Raw genomic sequence first — 13,216 nt, forward strand, 5'->3', positions numbered from 1 at the left:
TTTTATCAATCAGAAATTATGAATGACGGATATAAAATTTCATTAGTTATATTATAATTACAGGCTCACAAATTACAACATTTTGAAGCTTAAGCAACCACTTTAGGGATGATTCCTATCCCCAGAACCAAAAGAAAAATGAAAGAATGTAAGATAGCATATATTATAGGCTACTTCATACTAGAAACTATCTAATGTTGATACTTTTCACCTAGAGGGACTTTACTTGATGCACTCCATACAAAATTTTGAGCGATTTCTTTTCTGGAACTGGTTCATGTACATTAGGCATGTGCATTTCAAGAATTGGGTGTTGGCAGTGAAACCAACAAGGTAACTATAACTCTATCCTCAAGCGTCGCATTTCAGCTTGGAAAGTCAGACTCGAAGTCAGAGTTCGACGTGCAAGAGACCTTATGTCATCTCGAGAGCAATCACGGGAGATACGAATTAGCTCCCATAGGGCTCCCCCACTGATCATGTCTTTTGCATTTACCTCTGAGGATAAGAAGAGAACAGGTGAAACTTAAAAGTATAGTTTGAGGAGAAATGCAATGAATGTATCCTAAAACTCTTCGGTAGGATGTATGATCGCTTACCATGTTGTGCCAAATGGCAGAGAGCCAGTTCAACATGACGCCTGATCATTGAAGCTTCATTATTGGAATTTTGAACAATCCATGTAAGTGCACCATCTTCTATCAGTGAAGAACGCCCAGCTTTCTGACCTGTAGTAGCAGATAAACCTTAAGAATCATGGTAATCTGATAAACATGATTGACATGTCTGGCATTTACCTTGAGCTGAAGCTCTGGACTCGCACTTTGCAAAATTTGCAATTCCCCGTGCAACTTGAGACAGAACATCTGGATGTCTACATCTCACCATCCCTAACAGTGCCTTGATTCCACCTTCAGACCTCAGCCTTGTCTGTAGTTTATCTGGAATAGAAACATATACCACAATCAAGATTCAAGGGCTAAAATCAATTGATGTAGAGAGTGGGAATAAGATAGAATTTGATGGAGCTACTCCAACAATGCCCAGAAAAGGTGGCGGGGGCAGGCAGAGGGCTACTACTCCTACAGAAAAAGTGAATGAGCTCACCGTTACCACATAAATTAGCAATGGCTCCAGCCACCATGCGTAATGTTTGAGGATCCTCAGCATCAGCTGCTGTCACCGCCAACAGCGCAATCCCACCTTGAGTCATTATAAGTTCCTGGTTGGCTTCTGAAAAGACAGAAAATAATCCTCAGAAGATAGTACTTATTAGGAGACAAAGGGCCCCAACAAGGACGTAAAATAAACAGAAAGAGAAAAAGAGAGCTATAGATTGAGAATCACCACTCATTGCAAGATTTGCAATTGCACCAGCTGCTATTCTGCGAATGGTTTCATCCACTGAATTACTAAGAAGCATCAGCAATGAATTAAGACCACCAGCTTCAACTATCTTTTCCTGATTCGCTTCTGCAGGTTAAATTTGAAGCAGGATTTAAAATGTATCAGACCATTTATCACAAACGGTACTTCACCACCACACTTTCTCAAATAAGCCGCGTCGCATAAAGTAGCAAGTGAAAAATATGCTGTCCCCAGATTTCTCTCTGTACTCGGGAAGATTGGGTGGAGACTAGATTACCTTCAGCTGCTAGATTAGCTACGACTTTCACCGCATGAATCCGCACAGTAGCATCTTCAGACTCCAGCAGCGACAAAATTTTATGTAATCCAACTGTAATGCCCATGAAGCAGAGATGAGAAAATTGTGTTCAGTTGTTTTGCAAATTAAAAAGGACATTCTCTGAAGAATATATTGGGACCTTGTTCGTGAAGATTGGTGATTGAAGATCTCTCTCCATTAGTCGCATCTTTGCAATGCAGATTTCTAAGAGGAGACAATGAATCTAGGCCTGGAAGTCCAGTGCCATTTCTGCTTCTATCCAGATAGCTTGTTCTCTGTGAACAAAGGCAATTAAAGTGATATTGATTGGAACATTTATCAAAGTACAGAGAGGAAAGAGAAGAAGAGAGATGAAAAGGTTTGTCAAACGCGTAACCATCAAACCATAGAACTTGTCAATCGCACGCGGCAAACAGAACAAGATGCTAGCAATAAGTAGAACAGAAAGCAAAGATGTAAGCAAGTTCATAGGCAAATTAAAGACCGTACTTGACCAGCTTCCATAGTTAGTTGAGAAAATTGACTACGTAAGACAATAACTTCTTCTTCCAGTCTCTTCTTCTGACGAATTTCTTCTTCCAGCACGCTTTGGAGGTTTAGAATATCAGAAGTTCCACCTGCTGACTACAGTGCACATTGGTCAGTCATATTCATTAGCTCAATCCAAACTCCATTGAACTCAAGAAATTCTATTTGAAAAATGAATAATCAATGAAAAGCATACCCCTGGTTTTGTTAACATGTGCAGTTGATCTTTGAGTTTGTATATTTCTTCTTCTGCTGCCTTTCTTGTTTGCATTTCGTTTTGAAGCAACATCTTAAGTTCAGAAACTTCCTGTACAAGAAGCAATTTAAGCATCTGAAAAGAAGTAAAGAATCAACAAGCCGTATGTTGTTCTCTCTGCAGTTTACCAATTTATGCCTTGAAATACATGTGTACAAACTACACAGTGACTTATAGAGGACTACTGAAGCCAAGGTTCTATTATGATATCAGGCAGCATTCACAAATGAACTAGAAGACTCATTAGAAACACGAAAAAGAGATCTCCAACAACCACAAAGCCTCAATCCTAAGCTAGTCGGAGTCGGCAATATGAACCCTCAGTCACTATCCAATTCGCTCTCAATCCTAAGCTAGAAGTTCTTGTATTTTACTGATATATAAAACAACGAATCTCAATATTTACCCAGTACACTGCCCAGTCTCTCTCTCTCTCTTTCACCCCCTCCCATTCCTCTGTTTTTACCTGGTGGACATAAGTCTAGCTTTAAAGCTGTCACCATGGAGATAAAAGGCATATAACATGCTACTTGTTTTGACGAAAGAGTTGAATACGTGTTCCAAGTATTTCCTTTTTAAGAAACTGACTCATTACAATTTACAAAGTACAACCTTAATACTTGAGCTGTTTCAATGATAGAATAAGGTGCTAGTTGTTTCAATTATAGTATTTCCTTTTACAGAAACCGACTCTTTCTGAAGGTGTACTCAATACTTGCTACAAGAGACGTTAAGGATAGTCATCCTCAACAACACAACTACAGCAGTATTAATAATTAAGATGATGCTGATAAAAATAGGACAAAAGCAGGATTACAACCTCGGTGATAGATGTCCCATCAGTTCTGGTGTTGTTTGTGGGCTTTTGTTGATTATGGCTCCACTTCTCCTCCAGCTTCTTGATTGAGTCCATATATTCCATCTGACATTTCATTTTCTCCTCCTGCAAGTAAAGCAGAAGTGTTATTCCACAATAGTTGAAAAGTAATTCCAGTAGTTACAACATTGAATCTTAGTCAAATTCCATCAACATATAACTTATTTCTTGTTCTGTTGTGGTTAGTATTATGAAAGTAATACTTTTCTTGTGGATGGATATGTATCATGCCAGTAATACTTCACCTGTCCAATTAAATCATCTTCACTTACGCACCCACGTCTTATCAGTTTGTCAGTTATAGATTTTCCGAAATCAGCTCCGCCAAAGTGAGTTTCACATAGTGTAGCCGGTCGCAAGCACAGATAAAGAGGGTTACGGCAGCCAAGCTACCAAAAAAAAGTAGTTAAATTATGATGATATAGCTTACCCAAACTAGTTTGTCATTGAGGAATAGTCGATTTTTTTATATACTTCCCGATTTCGGAAGACAAAGTTGTTGAGATACGTTTAAGAAAGCAAACAAAATCTTATCCGAGTGCAACTAACTGGTAAATAGCCCTGATAAATTTACATGTACTAGAACAGGAGTATTTTAACTTTAACTCTTGGTAGCAAGCAACACCAGGGACATTAATCAAACTAAGACAGTTAAGTGGTGCATTCACCAATATGTGGTTCTTGATCTGAATCAACTCTCAGTCTAATTAGTAATTACAGCAAAAGACTCTCAAAGTCAAGAGGTATAAGTAACATAACTACCTTCAAGGCTTCAGCATAGTTCCTTTCAGCTTCTATGACATGATTTTGTGCTTCTAATCTAATTCGTTCAACCTCAGTCTCAAAAGCTTTCTGTTGTCTTTCATTTTCAGCAATAAGTTTGTCTACTTGCACCTCCAGCCTTTTTGATAAACTTTTGTAATCGAATTCTTCCTTAATCTTCAACATGTTTTCCACCTTCATAGCCTGCACAAAGGGATAAAACTATCTTGGCACATGTACGCAGTAGTACAACCTATCCACATAAATCACTCCAAATGGAGAACTTACTCTCTGTCCAAACAATATGGTACTTGCTGTTTCTGCTCTATGTCTAGGTGATGGCCCAACGGTAATAACTAATGAAGTTCTCGATGTTCCTGCAAAATCACAGGAAGTAAACCAACATGATTGGAATTTCATTAAGAACTAAAAAATTGACATTTAACTCCTTTTTATTGGCTGTGGCCTTGTAGATAAGTTTGAAGGAATAATGCCTCCTAGCTCTTGAAACAGTTAAAAGAGTATATCTCAATTAAATGTTAGTGTTCATGGGAAAGAAAAATTCAAGCCAGAATCTTCACAACTCTGGAAACTGGTACAGCCCATTTATACATGCAGTACACTCGGTTGATATCTGTTGATATCAGATCCACATAACTTTACCATGTATAAGCAGAGACCCGAGAAAAGGAAAAATATAAGCCCACCTCCAAATGAATCCTTAAGCAACCTCGTAAGCTTCGAATCTCGGACAGGTACATGAGCACTATTTTCGGCCAAGGCATTTATGCACTTCCCTAGGGCACTTAATGAAAGATTAATGGACTTCGCTTCCTCTAACATGTGTCCTTCGCTTCCTACAGGAGATCAAGGAGAGGATATGAAGTCAGTTTACAAATCAAAAGGCCCAGTAACGTGCAATAACCAGAAGACTTGCTACATCAACATGCCTCCGGCAATAAAAACCTGTTCTTTTCCTTTTTGGCAATAAAGGTTCCTTTCATTTCTCCCATTCTTATATTTCTCTGTTATATAAAAATGCATATTTTCTTCTGTTCTATTACAACAATATTTCGCTGCACATTTTTCTTCTGTTTAGCCATATACTCCTACAGACTGGCCACTGGCACACTGCAATGCCAAGACTATCTCGATGTTGCTTTAACAAACTATGAGTATTGGATCTTCTTTGAGTAATGCTATTTCCTTAACCTTTCATAAATAACCAGATAAGCTATACCAACTTTTCACCACAGTTTTAAATTAGGATAAAAATAAAAAACACATTAAAAGCACATACGCAGAAATATTCTTAAATTTAGGAATCCCAGTTGACTGTTGAGTATACCTGACTTGTTTACACGCTCAGAACCAGCAAGGTCTACAAGAACTAGTTTGCCTTTTCTCAACATAGGTGGCCTATAATTGGTTGTCAAGTGAGATGAGTGATCCGTTTCAGCAGAAAAATCAGCTTCCTTTCCAGGAACTGACCTCTTAATTTGCACCTACAACACATTAAAAGCACAAATTCCAAATGAAACATGCTTATGGTGATATCTTTTATACAGATTTATAGTTTTTTTGAGGACTGTATTGACAAACCATGCATTTAACTGGAAAGATGAAATATAGAATTCCTGATTTACCAAGAGAATAGCATGACTTCGGGAAGATTCGGTATTCAGCTTTGTGTTAGCGGCATATCTATGAGCTTCTCCAACCCGTAGCAGTTCAAGAAAACTTTGCTGGTCCCGGACCTCCACTACAGTTGCCCCTGGTAAAGACACATCACCAGTTTTTTGGTCTTCAACTATGGGGATGTTGTCATTAGCAGGATTTAGGAGGTCCTGAATTGTTTCCATATAAAGCTGCACGCAAACCAGGATATTTAGAGAAAACTTGGCAAATCATTTGGGTGCAAAGTGATTGTGGTCAAGAGAGGAAACTTCTCCGATCAAGCTAAAGATGCACAATGACATGTATTTACTGATAGGTTTAAGAAGCACAGTCCAACCTGTAAGTACGAGACTGAAACTGAGTCGGTCTCCGAGCAAATATTTGCTAATATGTCTTCCATTGAACGAACCATGATACCACGAGCAGAGACATCTTCGTCACCTAATCGTCCAAGGGTGTAAGTCTTTCCTGTCCCGGTCTGACCATAAGCCATCACTGTTCCATTGTAACCATCCAAGACACTCTAATAAAATGGGCAAAAAGATAGAGTGTTTATAAAACATTATCTCCAAAACATATAACATAGGAATACCATAAAATTTACATTTAAGGTGTCCTTAACGATTCCATCCAACCGTTTGTAGGTAACAAATAATTTTAATTATATCAATAAATACATCAATACTTGCTCCGCGTATTTCTGACATGTATGAATTTTCAGATCTTCCATAAAAGAAATCTAAGAAAGATAACATGTATTGATCACCACAATCATCATCAATGTCATAAATTAAATTATATGTTGCATTTGATGGAGATAAATATACCCTACAAGGGTGAAGAATAGCTGCAGGAACAAGAAGTTATTGTGTTAAGTCCACCTACTGCCTTATAGTTTAGGATCGAAACATAGTTTGTCTAAGATGGAATAAATGGATACTAGAAGTCTGAAACAGTCAAATAGTGTCTTCTAATCTGGGTCCCATAGAGCTATATATCACCACTTCAATCGGAAATGAATCATTCCCTCAGATCTCCATTAGTTGAGAACTTCCTTCTTCAAAATAACTACATATCATCCACAACTATCCCCTTTGAAAAAAAGATTTTATGTTGGGCTAGTTATTTTGCATCAATGGTTTCTTCTTTAGGTGTAAGAAGTCCCGGATTGATCAAGGTAACTAAACAATACAAAATAAAGCAACAAACCTCAACAACAGGTTTGGCAACAACTTCATAAACACGCTTTTGGGATGCAAACTCGGTGAACACCTCATCAAACTCGTATGTATCTGAATCCCAATTGTTTTTCCTAAGTTTCAACCTTTTGAGCTGGCAGGAAAAATAAGTAAAATTGCATCATACTCAAGTTATTCCCAAAAAGAGCTTCTCATGAGAATGGAAAAGGTAAAAACTGACAACCTCCGGCTGAAGCTCTACACAATCAGCAAAATCTGCATCTGCTGCCAATTCCTCGGCATTTCGAGGACGTAATCTGACAGCAACTCGAACTCTTCCATACACTATTTAGACCAATCACAAGAAATAGTTAATATTCACATATATCGAAGCCAGTGATCAACGAAGAATTTGAGCTGTGCAACTTGAGGCAGCAGAAAGGATTACTTAAACATAAACGCTCTTAGCAACAAGAAAAATCACTAAAAAGCACTATATATGCCAATATCTTGATGTCATATCATTCAAAAGAATAACCCAGATCTGTATACTTGTTTATTATGTAAAATATGTCTGACTGACTTCATTTCAACCAAAAAAAACCTTACTTTCTTTTTCTTTTTATTATGGATAATTAATTTATTAGAGAAACATTCCAAGAAGTATGCAAACCACACAGTTGAGAATACAAAGACCAATGTTTTTTCTGTGTTAGTTAACCAGATCTAAAGAATAAGAATGAAGGGAATAATAAATTATGTTCCGTTTACACCCGTACTTCCTATATCCAATACTTCCAATCCTCATCCTACTTAAAATTTATGAACCTATTCCTAATTTACTTGATCAGAAAAGAAATGAACTTGTTTTTCATCCAAGAAGAAGAAGAAGAAGTCAACTTCTTCCTTAACTGGACGATCATGCCCCAAATGGTCTACTTACAAATTATTTACAACCCTCTTAACATGCGCAGTCGTTAACCCCCAAGCCTAAACCCAACTGCTCATTAGTTGATATTATTTTATTTTAAAAATAAGACATGTGTTACCACACAATATGTTTATGTTTCATTAAATATGGTCTATGCCTATCAACTATACCTCGTGTCCTCTGAATATATTTACTAAAAAAAGTTGTTAGATGCTCTAATAAAGGGAATACACTCGAAAATTTTAAGAAATAATTGATGTTGGAGGAGGTTCCCAACCCCATTCCCCATTTTAAGTTTACTCTATGGTTACACTAATTAACATCACTTCTGTTCAAACTCTTAGCATCAAATCCAAAATCATATGCAAAACGAAGCCCGGTATTCAAGTGGAGAAGGGTAGAGGGGCGGACCCATTATCCACCGAGTTTAGAAAGTTGTGATGCCCAAAGGGCAGGTCACAAACGGATTTCTCCATTATCAAAAAAAAGGCCATAATCATTGGAGTTCCTAATTTAACCGTAAGTACGAGCTAATCTACCACACTATACATTCCTAGGCATGTCTAGTGAAAAACAGAAATACAAATCTAAGAGAACTTAGACAATGATTAGGTGCACAGAAAAGTTTGGAGGCTTGATTTATCTGTTCACCTAATTGGTAATATTTGAAAAGAAAAAAAAGAAGTTCACACAAGCGATATTGTCCGCTTTGGGCCTAGGCCCCACCGCTTTAAAATGTGTCATTATTTCTTATCTTAAGAAGGGTGTCACATACACCCCTTTCTTATAGATTTGCCTAAACACAGTTGATCACTGGCTCACATCGACAAAGTTGACACAAGAGTGGTAAACTCAGTTGAACTGAACCCACATCGACAAGGTTGACACAAGAGTGTTTTGACACGAGTAGTAAACTCAGTTGAACTCTGCCTGCATCGACAAGGTTGACACAAGAGTATTTTGATACTATTTGTAGCGGCCCAACTCATTAGTGATATTGTTTGTTCTTAGTCTAGGCCCACATGACTTTAAAACATGTCACAAATGTGTAAGGCCTGTTTACTTATATAGCCAACATCTCACTTGTGTTTTGCCGATGTGGAACTTTTATCTTAAGTTGGAGTGTCACGGGTATCAACTAACAAACACAGTAATAACATCACATTGTCCAATTAACACAAACCTCAACAACTAAAGAAGTAAAGAACACGATCTCTAGCACATTAATAGCAGAATTAACTCCTTCGATTCCAAAACTCAAAATTCCAATTAGAAACATAATCTCGATCTTCAACCAGCTAGCTACTTCAATGATGCCAACTCGTTTCTAAATTAGACAGAAACTTAGCCTCACATCAAAGCCATAATTACTTGAGCTTCTTTAACCCCTAGAGTAAGAGCTAACCATAATATACATTCCTATGCATATATAATAAAAAAAATCATACATAAATGTGTGCACACTAGACATTGATTAAGTGGATGTAAGAGTTTGTAAGGCTTGAAGCACCTACTTACCTTACCTAATTGGCAATATATCGAAAATTAAACAAAAAGTCACATCCGAAATTCACAAATACAAACAAAAAAAACAATGCAGCATTCAAATCAAGCGCCAATATCAGCTATCAACTAGCAAAACGTATCAGCAACGCCACATCGTCCAATTAACACTACCCTAAACCACTAAAAAGCACATCGTCTAAAACACACAGAGCAGAATCAATTTAGCAAATTCGACAACTTGAAAACTCAATTAGCTAAAGGAACTCGATCCACAACCAGAAAGCAACAAAGTTGATGAAAACTAACAGAAAATTCGAAACTCACCAGCGTCAATAGTACTACTGCGGCGTCCGTTGGAAGAAGCCGCCGGCGGAAGCTTCGATTTGAATGAAGAAGAGGTACGGAGAGCCGGCGCCTTCTGGGTACCGTTTCTGTATCCACCAGAAGCCATAACTCTCTGGAAATGGAGGTGTTTGATTGTAGAGAGAGAAAAACAGGGAAGATGAACAACTTTATTTAACTCTTTTTTGGGTTCAAATTGAAGGGAATATGGAAAGAGAAAGATGGTGTGTGGGTCCACTTGCGGTGAATACTTAAGCCGAGAGTGAAGTGAAGCTGCCGAGACTTAAATATTTTTAAAAAATAATAGAGTAATAAACAAAGAATAAGAAAAAAAAAACAGAGACTTGTCGGGGTACAGAAGGTGACTGACTGAGAAAGTGAAGTATGGAGTTAGATTTTGAGGTGAAAGTACAAGAATACCACTATATTACCATTATTTCTTTCATTATAGCAAGAAATTATTTACTCTATAATGAAATTAAATTAAATACCATCATAGGATATAGTAAATGAGAAAAATATTTGATAGGGAGTTTTTCCTCTTGAACGGGGCCTACTCGGACAAATAACGTCAGTCGAGGTTAGTCGATCAGGTGCACATTAGTTAGGTGATGACGGATGAGGCTCAATGACATCGACTAAGGCTTGCATAGACAACAATATTGAAGTCATGCGACATCAGTCAAGTCTTGCGTGTATTGGACATGCGACATCAACTAAAACAAAGCGTCATCAGTTAAGCAACGTCTGACAAAGCCAGGCGCCATCGGCCAAAGGCCTGTGCATAGGCTAGGCGACATCATTGGCACATATTTAAATTAATCAAGCTTCAATATTGATATGAAACATCAAATGAGATTAAAAAAGAAGAAAAAATTAAATTAAAGCTAGATTTAAACTAACAACATATCAATTAGCGTAGAAATTTGTTAATTTTACGGGAACATCTTCAAAAAGTCCCCATACTATATGTACATTATAACTAGAAAACAGATCATATAAAATTCTAAGAGAGAAAAAAAAAAGATTTTAACTCATTATGATCAGAAAGAGTATGACTAACTGAGTTAAAATATTCATTTATTACTGTTATCTTTTAAATAATTTCTATTTATATCATTTTTAATAGTAGCATATGGTAAAAATAAAAATTGATTTCAGGTCAGTTTCCTCTAAGGAACCGGGCCTCGTGGTCCGTAGTGAAATTACAAGATTGGGGTTTTGAGCAATAACTGTCTTAAAAGTAGTGCCATGGTATCTAGGCGTGAAAGTCAAGTGGGGTTCGGTTGTGTACTTTGTGCGGGCCAATTTGTCGAGCCCACTAACTGAATATTTTCAGATAATGGGTCCGGATACTAATAGGCCCAGTAGATTTATTTTAGTATTATACTTAGAATAAATTAGAAATTAAGTCACAATAAAAGATACTTAATAAAAGATAAAAGCCCAGTATATCAAGGCCCTTGAAAAGACACTGGGCTTGAAGTGGAAACTTAACAAATCCCTTTTTATACGACTTATATTATAGGGATAATGCACAAGTACCCCTCAACTTATGCCTGAAATCTCACAGACACTTATACTATATTAAGGTCCTATTACCCTGAACTTATTTTATTAATATTTTTCCAACCCTTTTTGGCCTACGTGACACTATCTTGTGGGCCCAACGTTGGTTGACTTTCTTTTCAAGCTAGTGTCATGTAGGCCGAAAAAGAATAGAAAATTACTTATAAAATAAGTTCAGGGGTAATAGGACCTTAGTATAGTATAAGTGTGTCTCTGAAATTTCGGACATAGATTGAGGGGTACTTATGCAATTTTCTGTATATTATACCTAAGATACTTTCCCTTTTGGGAACGTCATTTAATTTATAACTCGAAATCAAATCTTTTTATAAATATTCGTGCATGAATTTTGACAAACTTTGGACATTTCTTGCGGTCTTGAAATCGTCAAATATCATATGTTTATATTTAAAACTTGATATGTCTAGGTAAATTTCAAACATTTTTTTTTATTAAAGTTATGAACTTGACGAGGCTTAGCTTATCAAGGCTGACTTCAAATATTTTTCTACTAAAATAGTGTCTTTTTCAAGGCCTAACTTCAAATAATTTTTTACCTAAGAATATACTCATTATATATTTCACAATCTAGTATTTAACTCATATTATCATTGATTAATACACAAATATTAACCGTAACTTTTGTTTTTGAATTTTTTAATAATGAGTCCACATGAACATCAGTCCTTTCTCATCTATTCAAATGGAACTGACATATACTGTCATCACTGGGGTTTGGTAGGTTTTAGACATTTCACATGATGTCAACAAATATATTTGGCTAAATTTTATGCATTTTGTATAAAGTTCAAGCGAACTAAGAAAAAAAAAATTAATTAATCTCACATGATTCAATACACAAATTAATCTCAAATAAATTTAATTGAAAATGAAATATAAGTTCCATATACCATAATAATATGTTTTAATTATCAGTTTACTAGAATAATAAATAACAAATCTAACCAACTTATTTTGCAATTATAAAGGTTTGCTACCATTTAAAACTTTTTTCTTACCTAGCGTTTGGTCATAAATTTTCATATTTTTGACAAATATTATTTGGGTGAAATTTCACCACGTGTTTGGTCATAGTATTTGAAAAATATATTTCACCTTTTTAGAAAAATATGATTTATACCTTTAAATTTTAAAAACTATCAAAACTAACTATAAGTATGTATTACAAATTAAATGGATGTTCGTTGCAACAATAACAAATAGTGTCCATGACACTAGAGTAATATGGTAGCTTGGAGTGAGCACAACAAGCATCATTTCATACATCCTGAAGTAAACAAAGCACATGAGCCAATTTTTCATCATTTTCATCAACAATCATATCCTCATTTAATAAACATTGAATATTTCACTACTTTGGTGTTCACGGAAAAAATTATGTAATACAACACAAACAACTATTATAGAGGGGTTTTTATAAAAAAAATAAAAGTTTGGAGTAAAATTTTAATTTTCGAAAAATCCCAAATACTTAAAAAAAAATAGTCTTTGAAAATTTAGAATGTTTAACAAAAATATGTGGCAAATAATAAAAAATTACATGAATAAATATTATTTGCCAATTTTTTTCCCAAATAATATTTGAAAAATCTATGGCGGCTTTAATAACATCCATTTGGTTTGAAATCTTCAACCATCATGAATTTATTGTTTTGTGTAGAAAAAAAATAAAATTAATTTTAAAAGACATAATTATTCATTCCTCCGGGCAGATTTGTTGACCAATTTTCCTGAAAATATATTTTATGCTTTCTTCGATTCATAATTATTATATTTTTTATATTATTAAAGATAATACTATTTTTTATTTAAATAAATTTACATAAATCAAAAAATTAAAATTAAATAAATAGAAATTAAAAGAAACACATAATATCATCGA

General features: G+C 35.5%; 1 protein-coding gene across 1 annotated transcript; it reads right to left on the reverse strand.

The window, feature by feature from the left end:
- Positions 1–9,989, reverse strand: LOC107007959 (kinesin-like protein KIN-UB). Its single transcript, XM_015206821.2, has 19 exons — positions 9,727–9,989; positions 7,210–7,310; positions 6,997–7,119; positions 6,125–6,310; positions 5,757–5,978; positions 5,459–5,615; positions 4,818–4,967; positions 4,399–4,487; positions 4,111–4,314; positions 3,292–3,414; positions 2,412–2,522; positions 2,177–2,311; positions 1,827–1,962; positions 1,646–1,738; positions 1,348–1,473; positions 1,108–1,233; positions 798–941; positions 600–728; positions 1–498 (listed from the first exon to the last, which is right to left on the reverse strand). Exons 1-19 carry the CDS (start codon positions 9,851–9,853, stop codon positions 338–340), a joined length of 2,643 nt encoding a protein of 880 aa, XP_015062307.1. The 5' UTR covers positions 9,854–9,989; the 3' UTR covers positions 1–337.
- Between the last annotated feature and the right edge of the window lie 3,227 nt (positions 9,990–13,216).

This window comes from Solanum pennellii, chromosome 1, assembly GCF_001406875.1.
Source record: "Solanum pennellii chromosome 1, SPENNV200".
Lineage (NCBI taxonomy): Eukaryota > Viridiplantae > Streptophyta > Magnoliopsida > Solanales > Solanaceae > Solanum > Solanum pennellii.

Excerpts from the sequence above, each read along its gene's own strand:
- LOC107007959 (XM_015206821.2), bottom strand. The coding sequence starts at position 9,853 with ATGGCTTCTGGTGGATACAGAAACGGTACCCAGAAGGCGCCGGCTCTC. Across the intron at positions 4,968-5,458 it reads TGAGCGTGTAAACAAGTCAG|GAAGCGAAGGACACATGTTA; the intron begins GTATACTCAACA and ends GATCTCCTGTAG. Across the intron at positions 4,488-4,817 it reads GCTTAAGGATTCATTTGGAG|GAACATCGAGAACTTCATTA; the intron begins GTGGGCTTATAT and ends GTGATTTTGCAG.